The sequence below is a fragment of the Jaculus jaculus genome, chromosome 6 (assembly GCF_020740685.1).
Source record: "Jaculus jaculus isolate mJacJac1 chromosome 6, mJacJac1.mat.Y.cur, whole genome shotgun sequence".
Classification (NCBI taxonomy): domain Eukaryota; kingdom Metazoa; phylum Chordata; class Mammalia; order Rodentia; family Dipodidae; genus Jaculus; species Jaculus jaculus.
The window spans coordinates 3,744,086-3,757,893 of record NC_059107.1 but is presented as its reverse complement, the minus strand read 5'-3'; the positions used below and the strand labels follow the sequence as shown (position 1 = coordinate 3,757,893).

Here is a 13,808-nt window from a genome sequence, read left to right as displayed (position 1 = left end):
GCCTTTAACCACTGAGCAATCTTCCCAGCCCCTGGAGTTATAAACTTGTTTAAAGTAAACTTATATTATATCCACCTATATTAATAACTTAGTCCTGCTTTTTTGGATGTATGTGTGTGCGCGCATGCACACCTGCTCATGTGTGTGAGGTGTGTGCCCAGATGTGTGTCCTGTATGTGCGGAGGCCAGAGGATGTCATCAGCCACCCTCCCGCATCACTCTTCTGCCTTATTTCCTTGAAATGGGGTCTTGCACCGAAACCAGAACTTGCTGGGGTTTGTCTGCTAAACTGCCTGACCAGGGAACCCTAGTGATTGTTTCTGTCCCCCATCAGCCCTGAGGTTACAGGTACATGCAGCTACACGGGCTTTTCTCGTGGACTCTGAGGGTTGGAATACCGTCCTCAAGCTCGTGCAGTAAGCTCTGCTACCTACTCAGCCGTCTCCCCAGCCCATCTTCCTGCTTTTTGGAAGCAAAATATTCCTATGGGGCTGAGGACATAGCTCAGTTGGTAGAGTGCTTGCCTCACAAGCATGAGGACCTGCCTGAGTTTGATCTTTGGGTCTCACATAATCAATCTGGTATGGGGCCGGGGAGATGGCTTAGCAGTTAAGGCATTTGCCTGTCAAGCCTAAGGACCCAGGTTTGATTCCCCAACACCCATGTAAGCCAGAGGCACAAGGTGGCACATGCATCTGAAGCTTGTTTGCAGTGGTTAGAGGCCCTGGTGTGCCCATTCTCTCTCTCTCTCTTTCTCTCCAATATATATATATATATATATATATATATATATATATATATATATATATATTTATATGTATGTATATTCCTCAAATAAATGTTTTTTTAAAAGGTAGTGTGGGGTTGGAGAGATGGTTCATCAGCTTCAGCTATGAGCACTTTTTTTGTGCAAGCCTGGGGTCCTGAGGAGGCCTGGGAGGCCACTTTGGCTTTGATTCCCAGGACCCACGTAAACAGCTGCGTGCCACAAGCGTCTGTAACCCCGTCCTGCGGGAAGGAAGAGAGCAGAGACTCACCTGATCTAATGAAGAAGCTGCAGAGACAGGAGCTCAAATAAGAACGGGAGGAAGAGTGGGGGAGCAGGCACGCAGTGCTCGGCTGGGGCACCACACAGTCACAGGCAAGCTCGGGGCTCCAAGCGGGCACATTCAGTGCATGTGTTGTGCATAAATTACATACACGCAAGCAAAAATAAATGAATGAATAAGGCTGGGCGTGGTGGCGCACGCCTTTAATCCGGCACTCGGGAGGCAGAGGTAGGAGGATCAACGTGAGTTCAAGGCCACCCTGAGAATACATAGTGAATTCCAGGTTAGCCTGGGTTACAGTGAGACCCTACCTCAAAAAACCAAAAATAGAGAAATAAGAAAGAAAGGAAGGAAGGAAGGAAGGAAGGAAGGAAGGAAGGAAGGAAGGAAGGGGGAAAGCAAGCAAAAACAAACAAATAAGGTTGGGTGTGGTGGTACATGCCTTTAGCACTAGCACTCTGGAGGCAGAGGTAGAAGGATTGCTGTGAGTTCGAGGCCACCCTGAGACTGTATAGTGAAATTCAGGTCAGCCTGGTCTAGAGCAAGACCCTACCTTGAAAAAACAAAACAAAAAAAACTTTATTAATTTAAAAAATGTTTATTAATTTTAGAGGTCTTGGTTTGATCCCCACCACTACAAAAAAAAAAAATCACTTCATTAAAATATGTGTAAGCGGTGTAGAGATTGCTTAGTGGTCAAGGCACTTGCCTGCAAAGCTGACGGACTCATGTTCGACTCTCCAGATCCCATGTAAGGCAGACACACAATGGTGAGGCAAGCACAAGGTAGCACATGCCCACTAGGTGGTGCAAGTGTCTGGAGTTTGATGGCAATGGCTGAGGCCCTGACGTGTCCATTCTCTCTCTCTCTCTCTCTCTCAAATAAATAAATAAATAAAATATATTTGAATGCCAGGAGGAAAGAAAGAGAAACTGAGAAAAAGTGAATGAGAATGTCTCCGAATTAATCTCAGACAGCAAAGTACAGATCTGGGATGCTCAGGAAACCCCAAAACAAGGAAAATGCCAAAAAACAAAAACAAAAAAACAAAATCTGGTGAAATTATCCTTCAAAAGTGAAAGGGCCATAATAAAAATGAGAAAGAAAATCATTTTCCCAGGCAAACAGAAGTTGGGGGAGTGTGTCACAAATAGACCTACCATGCAAAGAAATGATAAAATGTTTTTCGGAGAGAAGGAAAATCCTATACAGCATACACTCAGAGCCACATAAAGGCAGGAAGAAGAAGGAATCCACGAAGGTCAATCTTAGCTGACCTAACCCCAGCTCGCCCACAGTGGAAGCTGGAGATGGCAGGTCATGGATGAGAATGGGGCGCTCGCGGCGAGGGCGGCGCTCGGAATGCGTGTTGGGCAGCGGCAACACGTTAGCTGAAAGCGGACTTGAGGCTGGACATGTAGCTCATCTGGTGAATGCCAGGAGGAAAACAGTATCTTGTAAATGCCAAGCGAGCACTCCAGCGGCATTCCTGGCAGGCCGCTTGCTTAGCGTTCACGTGAAGCAGCCCCGGGTTTGATCCCCAGAACCACATAAGCCAGTCATGGTGGTGCACACCTGCAATCCAGCACCGAGGACCCAGAGCAGCAGGGTCAGGTTCCAGGTCAACCTTGGCTACACATTGACTTCCAGGCCAATCTGGGTTGCATGAGACCCTGCCTCGAAAAACAAACCAAAAGGTAAAAACAAACAAAAACGTGGACCTGTGCTGGTTATTAAATGTATATGGAAAATTCCAGGGCATCTACTAAAAAAGAAAAGTCTTAAAATATAATTTGGCTGGGGAAATGGCTTAGCAGTTAAGGCGTTTGCCTGTGAAGCCTAAGGACCCCCATTGGAGGCTCCATTCCCCAGGAGCCGTGTTAGCCACATGCACAAGGGGGCGCATGTGTCTGGAGTTCGTTTGCAGTGACTGGAGGCCCTAGAGCGCCCATTCTCTCTCTTCATCTGCCTCTTCCTCTCTCTCTTTCTCTCTCTAATAAGAAATAAAGTTTATTTTTAAATATAATTCAAGCCAGGTGTGGTAGTGCATGCCTTTAATCCCAGCATTCGGGTGGTAGAGGCCACACTGAGAGGGAAAAAAGAAAAGGAAAGAAAGTATACATGTTTGTAATCATAGCACTTGGGAGACAAAGGCAGCAAGAACCAGGAGTATCAAGGCCATTCTTGGCTATGGAGTGAGTTGGGGACCCGCCTAGACTAATGACACCCTATCTCAACCTCCACTCCCCACAAAAGTTTAATTAGCTTGTTAAAGAGTGAAAGAAAATGAAATGATATACAGTATTATTAATACCAGATGGTAGCAGGGAGGGGGATGTGGGAAGGCCACACTAGGAGGGCAGAGTCACCCTGATGCTACAGCCAAAAGCAAGTGAGCCAGTGAACGAGTAAGGAAGCCGAGGAGCTAGCTCAGCAGTCAGTGCAGTGATTGCCTTCAAGCGTGGGGGTGTACGCCTGTAACCCCCGACACGGAGTCAGGCAGAGTCCTGCCGCTCCCTGGCTGCCAGTCTAACCTAATTGGTGAGCTCCAGGCCAATGAGAGATCCTGACCCAGAAAGAGCTGGAGGGCTGGAGAGATGGCTCAGCTCTTAAGGTGCTTGCCTGCAAAGTCTGATTCCACAGTGCCTACATAAAGCCAGATGCACAGGGTGGCATATGCATCTGGAATTTGCTTGCAGTTGGCTAGAGGCCCTGGCGTACCCATTCTCATTTTTTTTTAATTCTTTCTCTCTCCTTGCAAGTTAATAAATAAAATATTAAAAACTGAGCTGGAATGGTGTACCTGAGGATGGCACCTGAAGTTTCTTCTGGTGTCTGCACACACATGTACATACACACAGGCACAGATACCACACACATAAAACAAAAGGAAGAAGGGAAAGCTTCCAGCTACCATCATACCTAAGGAGAAGTTAATGAGTGCTTTCCAACTAAAATCAAGAAGCTGGGCTGGGGAGATGGCTCAGCAGTCAGTGGCACTGGCTTGCAAATCTTGATGGTATGTCCATATTCTAGTGCCTCTCTCTCTCTCTCTCTCTCTCTCTCTCTCTCTCTCTCTCTCTCTCTCACACACACACACACACACACACACACACACACCATACATAAATAAATAAATGTCAAAGAATGCTGTGAAATCTTTAGCAAGTATGCAGTACCTATTATGTACTGGACCCCCATCAATCCATAGTGGAGAGGAACGTACAGATGTCAATAATATGATCTGGCCTTTGATCAAAGTTTAGTCCTTATTTAACCCCAGCAAATTTATACTGGTTAGAAACTTTATACACTTAATGACTCTGGAAGGAACACTGTCCCATATAAACCCTTCAGAATAGCGCTCTCTCTCTCTCTCTCTACACACACACACACATCTCAATTGTGGTTTTGGTTATACAACTCCATGTATGTAACAAAAATCAATAAGCTGGCCTGAAGAGGAGGCTCAGTGGTTAAGTGCACTTCCTTTTTTAAAAATATTTTATTTTTATTTATTTGAGAGAAAGAGGGAGAGAGAGGAGAACATCAGGGCCTCCAGCCACTGAAAACAAAGTCCAGACACACGTACCACCTTGTACATCTGGCTTATGTGGGTCCTGAGGAATTGAACCTTGGCCCTTTGGCTTTGCAGGCAAGTGCCTTAGCCACTAAGCCATTTCTACAACCCCAGTTAAATGTGTTTCCTGCACAAGCACAGGGATCTGCTGGAGCCTGAGACCACCTGAGTTCAAACCCCCAGAACCCACATAAACAGGTGGATGTGGCCCCACATTTCTGAAACTCTAGTCCTCTGGGGAGCAGAGACTGGGAAATTGCAACAGCAGCTTCCAGAATCAGTAAGAAACTAAGTTACAAAAACAAAACAACAACAAAAAAGCCAGGTGAGTGGTGAGGGAGACACTGATATTTTCTTCTAGCGCAGCAGGCCAATCCGTGGGGCACGTCAGCACATACACTCGTGCATACACCACGCACGCCACACATGCACACTATACACACATACCACGTGAAAGAAAACTGGGCTGTGTGTGCTAGGGAGCTTCTTCAGTGGTTAAAGGCACTTGCTTGCAAAGCCTTTGGGCTTGGGTTTGAGTCCTCAGTACCCACACAAAGCTAGATGCACAAAGTGGTGCATGTGTCTGGAGTTTGTTTGTAGTGGCTGGAGGTCCTGGTGTGCCCATGCTCATTTGCCCTTATGCCTCTCTCTTTCCCTCTCAAATAAATAAAATATTTTTATAATCATGAACTGTACAATTTAAGTTGTAGGGGGGAGAAAGAATAAGCACAGGCACATCAGGGCCTCCTGCCACTGCAAATGAACTCCAGATACATGTGCCACTTTGTGCATCTATCTTTACATAGATTCTGGGGAATTGAACCCAGGCAGGAAGGCTTTGCAAGCAAACACCTTTAACCACTAAACCATCTCCCCCGGCTGTGCAACACTGTACTGTATTAACCTAAAGAATTCTTTCTTTTTTAAACACACACACATATTATTTATTTATTTATTTGTGAGAGAGAAAATGGGCATGCCAGGGCCTCCAGCCACTGCAAACAAACTCCAGATGCATGCGCCCCCTGGTGCATGTGGCTTAAGTGGGTTCTGGAGAGTGGAACCAGGATCCTTTGGCAACCGCTAAGCCATCTCTCCAGCCCAAGAATGCATACTTTCCCTCCCCCTACTCAGCATCTTGGAGAAATGATGTAGAATATTTTACTAACCTTAGCAGTCAGTCTGGTGCTCTATTTATGATGATCATTTTGGATGCTAATATAAAAGCTTAAAAATTATTTTTATCTCAGCCTCTCCCATATCTGAGAAATCCAGATCAGCTCTGCCCAGCTAGGGTCTATAGAGCTGCTTCTTTTGAGCCGGTGTGCATCTTTAATCCCAACTGGGAGGCAGGAGGATCGCTGTGAGTTCCAGGCCCGCCTGAGTCTGCAGAGCTTCTCTGTACCATTTACTTTGCTGGAGGTCAAAAATAAATTCCTGCCTTCAACGAACTCACTACCCTGGCTGGGAAAACAGCTCGGAGGTAAAGTCCTTGTCCAGCTTGTGTTAAGCCCCAGGTTTGATTCCCAGCACCACCAGAACCAGGCAATAAAACCCTTACTGTGTAATGGAGACGGATTAAATGAAGTTGATGTAAATGCTCATATGCAAATGCAGTTCCTGTATCTCAATTTTCTTCTGGAATTGTCATATTCATATGTTACTTCTTATTTATTTGAGAGCGACAGACAGAGAGAGAGAAAGAGGCAGAGAGAGAGAGAGAGAATGGGCGCGCCAGGGCTTCCAGCCACTGCAAACGAACTCCAGGCGCGTGCGCCCCTTTGTGCATCTGGTTAACGTGGGTCCTGGGGAATCGAGCCTCGAACCGGGGTTCCTAGGCTTCACAGGCGAGCGCTTAACCGCTAAGCCATCTCTCCAGCCCTCATATGTTACCTCTTGAAACAGCTGGACTCGGTAGAAAGCTGACATACATAGAGCCCCACTTCTAAAATTCTTCATGAGACAAAGACTAATCGGAATCTTGTGGTCTCCTATCCATCCACAACACTGTGGTTGCTTTGAATGGCCGGGATAACGCGCGCTCCGGAAACTCCTCTCCACCGGGCCCCGCAGGTGCCCCTCCCAGGTGCGCACCCGGGCGAGCAGGGCCGCGGACTGGCGGCACTGCGCAGGCGCGCCCTCAGCCGGGCGTCCCGGGAGACGGCCAGGAGAAGGGCCCGCGCATGCGCGCCTCCAGGAGCCGAGGGCGCGGGAGACCCGGGGCTGGGCGGGGCTGGGCGTGCGCCTGCGCGTTGCGCGCCCTGGCCGGGAGGGCTCCGCCGAGTCGGGAGCGCCCAGGTGTCTGCGGAGCTCCGCGGCCCGCCGCTGCCGCCGCTCCCGCGTCCCGGTGCGCTTGGGCCGCATCCCGCGCGGGGCCGTCCGCGGGCCCCGGGAGCGGTTCACGATGCCGGTGAGGACGGCCGCTCGGCCGCTCGGGTCGGTTCCTGCATCCCGGCGGCCTGGCTCGGGGGCGCGGCCGTTGCCATAGGAGCGCGGGGCGGGCCGGCGGGCCCCGGGAGGCCCCGGCTGGAGGGAGCTGGCGGGCGGGCCGCGGGGCGTCGTGCCGGTGCCCGGGGAAGGCCCTGCCGCCGCCTCCGTGGGGCCCGCGCTGCTGCGGCATCGCGGGGATGCGCCCGGGGCGGGGCGAGGATGCGCCCCGGGGCGGGGCGGGATGGGGGAATGGAGGACGCCCCCGGGGAGGGGAAGGATGCTGGGGGTGGGGTGGGGGGCAAGGATGCTCCTGGGGAGGGGGAGGATGGGGGGGATGGAGAATGCGCCCTGGGAGGGGGAGGGGGAGGGTAGGAGTCTGGTTTACGTCCTTGGTAAGCGGGAGGATGCCCGGGGGTGGGGGGTGCGGCCCTGAGCCCAGGCTCGCTGGAGGTCCCGCACACCCCTAGCTACCCAGGCAGCTGAGCCCAGTCGCGGGACCCCGTTCCCGGCCCAGGCCTAGGCTCAAGCTGTCATTCCTCTCCCAGCGCTGTGACTTTAGTGGAGGTGTCTTTGTGCTGGTTCCATTCTATTCCCTCACGTCCACAGACTGTCTGCGTGCTTCAATAAGGGGGTATTGTAAGGGCTGTGGAGAGAACTTGAGCCATAGAGGGCTGTTTGTTATGACACCTCCCCATTATTAAGGTGTTCTGGACCCTTGGCTCCCACACACAAACTTCCTCCGCGGGTTTTCATCCGGGTGGAATAAAAATCTTGCACGGGACGCTTGGAAGATGGTGTTCTACCTTTAGCAATAAATGTTCTACCTTTGTTCTTGTTTATTGCTTCCAAAGTATTCAGTCGCCTGTCATATGCTAGGCATGTGGGCTATGCAGTTGGTTGAGCAAAATCAGCAAAGGTTCTTGAATTTGGAAAGAGGAAGGTGCCTTCCTGGGTAGCGAGGCAAGCCTCACACATTTTCAGAATACGAACTTAGCTTCGGAAGTGAAGAGGCAGCTGGGTGGCATGCAGTAGAGTGGAGTGACTTGGAAAGCATGCCATACGGGGAATGCTGGCCGACAGAAAGCAGATCGTCTTTCTTTTTTTCCCAGGACTTAAGTTGTTAAATCTTTGTGAAATTTCTTAATGTGAGCAATTAGTTAAAACACTATGAACCAGCTGGCCAGCACTTAGGAAGTGGAGGTAAGAGGATTAAGGTCATCCTCAGCTTCATAGTGTATTCCGTGGCATTCTGGCCTATAATAGACTGTCTCAAAAAAAAATAATTATTATTATGAGGCAAATAAAGGAAATTTGTGGGCTGAATTCAGCCCTTTACTTGTAACAGATGAAGATAGGAAGTCAGATATCAATCAAGTGACAACAAAGTAAAATTGTGCCCTTGAAGAGGGAGAGTGGGTACTGTTAAAAAAAAAAAGCATTTGAGGGCTGGAGAGATGGCTTAGCAGTTAAGCACTTGCCTGTGAAGCCTAAGGACCCTGGTTCGAGGCTCGGTTCCCCAGGTCCCACGTTAGCCAGATGCACAAGGGGGTGCACGCGTCTGGAGTTCGTTTGCAGAGGCTGGAAGCCCTGGCGCACCCATTCTCTCTCTCTGCCTCTATCTGTCTTTCTCCCTGTGTCTGTCGCTCTCAAATAAATAAATAAATAAATAAATAATTTAAAAAAAAAAAGCATTTGACCAAATCAGTGAAGTGTTCCCAAAGGAAATGGCTATTGAGCTGAGAACTGAAGAAGTCGCTGCTATTTAAGTAAAGAGGGCACCGGGAACGTCGTGCAGAAGGGAGCGCAGCACAGGGAAAGGCCAGTGGACACGGTGTGTGCAGACGAGAACACGCCATAAGAGAGACCCAGATGGCGGCTGAGAGAGCAAGCAGAATCTTTCCTGAAATAAGCCTGGGGACTTTTTTAATAGACTACCTGAAATGTGTTTTAGTCTGTGATCTAAGAGCTGCCATGAAAAAGTTTAGTGGATTAAAGTGATGCAAGTGTGAGTGATTTGTCACAGAGGACAGACTGGATGACAAGGTGTGTACACAGTCACCAGAGGGCAGACTGGAAGATGACGTGAATGAACGCTGTCACCAGAGGGCAGACTGGAGGATGACGTGCGTGCGCTTTATACATATGTTCATAGGTTTTATCATAAAATAGCATTAATTTTTCAAAAAATGTTGGTGTTTATTTATGAGGAGAGAGAGAAGAGAGTATGGGCATGCCAGGGCCTCCTGCCAATGCAAATTCCAGACACATGTATCAGGCTTTACCTGGGTACTGGAGAATTGAACCCATGCCAACAGGCTTTGCAAGCAAGCAGCTTTAACCACACAGCCATATCCTCAACCCTAAGACATATTTCTCTCTCTGCCATTGTCCTTACTGTTCTTTTCAGTAGAGAAAATAAGCCATATGTAGATGTTTTATGTGATAAAAATTTTATTAATGCATTCTAAAAAACAAAATGATGTTACAGGGAAAAAAAGAGCTTAATATTCTTGAGTTAAACTTGCTAACAATGTTCATGTGTGTTTTCACACAGACAGGCAATCCAGAGAGATTATCAGAGACTATTGAATGGAAAGAATGTACTATTTCATTTTCTGTTTGTACAGCATCTATCATGGATATAAATTTTAGTTTAAACTTCATAGACATACATATATATGTGTGTATGTGTGTGTGTGTGTGTGTGTGTATGATCTTTAATTGCATTTAACAAAGATTTAGATAAAATTCTAACACATGTCAGGCAATGAAGATGGCAAAATAATCCTTTCACAATTATAAATTTAGGGCAAAAGTGAATGTCTTTTTCATTATTTCTCCATATTTTCTCCACCAGATCAATAAATCAGAGAAGCCAGAGAGCTGTGATAATGTGAAGGTGGTTGTCAGGTGCCGGCCACTCAACGAGAGAGAGAAATCCATGTGCTTCCGACAGGCCGTCAGCGTGGACGAGATGCGGGGGACGATCACCGTGCATAAGACGGACTCTTGTAACGAGCCCCCAAAGACCTTTACTTTTGATACTGTCTTTGGGCCAGAGAGTAAACAGCTTGATGTTTATAACTTAACTGCAAGACCTATTATTGATTCTGTTCTTGAAGGCTACAATGGTAAGTAAATGATGTGCAATTGTTTAGAAATATTAATTAATTAGAAATACGAAAGCCCAGGTGTGCAAGGGCTTCTTGCTACCACAGATGAACTCCAGACACATGTGCCACTTTGTGCATCTCACTTTACCTGGGTACTGGGGAATTGTACCCAGGCTGGTAAGCTTTGTAAGCAAGTGTCTTTAACCACTGAGCAGTCTCTAGCCCCAGGTTACTTTTTAAAAACAATTACTTTATTCAAGTCTAATAGATGAAATAATCTATATAACTATAGGCTAATGAGTTGTGGTGGTAAGTATATGTAGTTTGAAACTATCACTGCATTCCTGCTTGGGACCATGTCTCCACTAATTACTCTACTTACTGCTTGGACAAGAAACAACAAAGGGCGAGGGTTTCTTCAGGCTTGTCTGAGAGGATCCAGTCCAGCATGGTGGGGTCATGGCGTGGAGGGGCTCGAGGCAGCCGTCACATTGCGCGCACTGAGAGGAAGCAGAGAACTGAATGGTCGTGCTGGTTCCGCTTCTCCTTTCTCTTCAGCCCAGGTCCCCAGCTGTGGCGTGGTGCTGCCACAGTCAAGGCAGATCTTCCTCCTCAGTTAAACTAGAAAATGCCTCACAGTCATGCCCAGGGATTTGTCTCCTAGCTGATCTTTCTCAGAGTGACTTTGAACGTATGGCGATCCTCCTGTATCTCTGCCTCCCGAGTGCTGGGATTAAAGGTGTGCGCCACCACACCCAGCTACTATTCTCATTTTTTAAAAAGTATTTTTATTTATTTACTTGGGTGGATGAGTGAGAGAGAGAGAGAGGGGGGGGGGGGGGGAGAGAGAGAGAGGGAGGAGAGAGAGAGAGAGGAGAGAGAGAGAGGGAACGTATGAGTGCGCCAGGGCCTCTTGTCACTGCAGCTGGACTCCAGATGCCTGCAGCACTTTGTGCATCTGGCTTTACAGGAGTACTGGAGATCTGAACCCAAGCCATTAGGTTGTGTGAGTAAGTGCCGCCAACCACCAAGTCATCTCTCCAGCCCCTGCTATTTTCATTATTCTCTCAGTATGTTAGGATGCAGTGATAACTTTCTCATTGTGGACATGGGTGATTTGAGTCTTCTCCCTTTTTTCTTGATTAGATTGATTAGGGCTCGATCAGTTTTGTTGATGTTGAGAGAACCCATATTTGGTATTTTTTCCCTTTCTTGTGTTTTAGGCTTTCTGTGTCATTGATCTCTGCTCTGATGTTTAGTGTCTCTTTTCTCTGACTTTGAGTTTAACTTGCTCTTCTTTTTGTATTATTTAAGGTGGAAGCTGAGGTCACTGTGTGGAGACCTCTCTTCCTGTCTAACGTAGGAGTTTAGGGCACAATCATATCCCAAGGCCTGGTGCAGTGGCAGCCTGTGCACATCATATTTTCATTTTTCTCCATTTCAGGATGCTTTCTACTTTGCTGGCCCTTCATTGAGCCTTGCATTCTCATGTATCTGTTACTTCATTTCAGCGTTCTTAACGTTTTCCAGATATTTTTCTGTCAGTGGTTTAATGTCATTTTAGTCAGTAAGCATACTTCATGTAACCTGGGTCTTTCTAAGCTTATTGATACTTGTTTTGTTTCCTCGTGAATAATTGAAGGGAGCGTCTCTATTCCACTGCTGTTGGATAGACAGGCTGTTCTAGTGCATCTCTAAGGTCCTTTGGCTTGTTATTGTTCAACTCTTCTCATGTCCTTGTTTTCACTCTGTTTGGTCTGTGAATTACTGAGAGAGAACAAAAGGTGTGGAATTGTTGGCTTAATATTTTCTGGTTTACCTATTCGTGTTTTGGTTTGTTTCATCTATTTTGGAGCTCTGAGAGTAGGTGCATAAATGCTTAGGGTTTTTATGTCATCTTGATAAATGGCCTTGTTTTCAATGTGAAATTATTTTTCATTGTGTGGGTGTGGTTGTTTATTGTGGTGCTGTTAATCAAAACCAGAACTTTATACATATTAGGCAAGTCCATCAGTTACCTTTTTAAAATTTTTTTTGTTTTTATTTATTTATTTGACAGAGGTAAGAAGGAGAGAAAGTGAGAGAACGGGTGCGCCAGGGCTCCAGCCATGCAGATGAACTCCAGACACGTGTACCCCTTGTGCATCTGGCTAACGTGGGTCCTGGGGAATTGAACCTGGGTCCTTTGGCTTTGCAGGCAAATGCCTTAACTGCTAAGCCATCCCTCTAGCCCTACCTTTTTTCTACATTATTTAATGTTTTTATTTATTTATTTGCAAGTAGAGAGAGACAGCAGAGAGACAGAGAAAACGGGTGTGCTATAGCCTCCAGAGCAGCTGCAAATGAACTCCAGTTGCGTGTGCCTCTGTGCATCCATCTGGCTTTACATGGGTGCTGGGGAATCAAACCCTGGTCATTGGGCTTGCAGCCTTAGCTGCTAAGCCAACCCTCCACCCTATCAGTTATCTTTTAAACAGACTTAATTAGGCAAAAAATAATCTTAGGGCTGGGGAAATGTCTCAGCAGTTAAAGGTGCTTCCTTGCAAAACTTGGTGGCCTGGATTTGGTTCTCCAGTTCCCACATAAAGTCAGATGCACAAAATAGCACGTGTACCTGGAGTTTGTTTTCAGTGGCAAGAAGCCCTAGCACACCCATAGTCTTACCTGTCTATCTCTGTCTGCCTGTCTCTCTCTCAAATAAATAAAAATATTAAAAGCCGGGAGTGGTGTGGCGCACGCCTTTAATCCCAGCACTTGGGAGGCAGAGGCAGGTGGAACACTGTGAGTTTGAGGCCACTCCGAGACTACAGAGTGAATTACAAGTCAGCCTAAGCTAGAGTGAGACCCTACCTCGAAAAACCAACAAACCAAACAAAAATAACAAAAAATATTAAAAGAAAAATTCTTATCTGTTACCATTTTCAGTATTCTTCATTGCTTTATGTGGGTTCACATTTCCATCTAAGCTGTTTTCCTTGCGCCTGGTGGAAGTGATGAGTCCTGGTTTTCTACTCTGGAGGAAGTGGCTCTTTTTCTGGCTTGTGTCAAGCTGAGCGATCAGCCTTCCAGACGACTTCCTCTTCTATAGCTGTCTTCTTCCCCTCAGGTCTTGACCAGGACAAAGCTGAGCAAGTGGGAGGGGCCTTTGCTGAGGACCAGTGCTTGGCGCTCTGTGATGCAGTGTCCTGCAAACTCGGCCCCCTTAGCCTCACTTTGGAGCTCTCAGCATCTTCTCTTAACTTAGGGTGTCTGCTGGCCTCTACCTGGGTCCCCTCTCTTGCTCTGTGGCTTGGAAATTTTAAGATTAATTTTTGTGAGTCAGGCGTGCTGGCCCACCCTTTTAATCCCAGCACTCAGGAGGCTGAGGTCGGAGGATCACTGTAAGTTCAAGGCCAGCCTGGGCTACTGTGAGATCCTGCCTCCAAAATAAGTAAGTAAATAAATAAATAAAGTTAATTGTGAAAACTGTTTCTCCCAGTTTTTATCTGCTTCTAGTTTCAGCCAGGAAGGTTAATTTAGTTCTTTTTTGTTTGTTTGTTTGTTTTTCGAGGTAGGGTCTCACTCTAGTCCAGGCTGACCTGGAATTCACCATGTAGTCTCAGGGTGGCCTCAAACTCATAGTGATCCTCCCACCA

The 13,808-nt window shown here is 47.2% G+C and overlaps 1 protein-coding gene across 3 annotated transcripts in view; it reads left to right on the top strand.

The window, feature by feature from the left end:
• Window positions 1-6,966: 6,966 nt before the first annotated feature.
• Window positions 6,967-13,808, top strand: part of Kif3a (kinesin family member 3A) — a 33,481-nt gene continuing 26,639 nt past the window's right edge. For all 3 annotated transcript variants that reach the window (XM_045152794.1, XM_045152793.1, XM_045152792.1), the window contains exons 1-2: window positions 6,967-7,040; window positions 9,918-10,191. In XM_045152794.1, coding sequence (XP_045008729.1) covers window positions 7,035-7,040; window positions 9,918-10,191 — 280 coding nt within the window. In that variant the 5' untranslated portion in view covers window positions 6,967-7,034. The remainder of the gene's footprint in view (window positions 7,041-9,917; window positions 10,192-13,808) is intronic.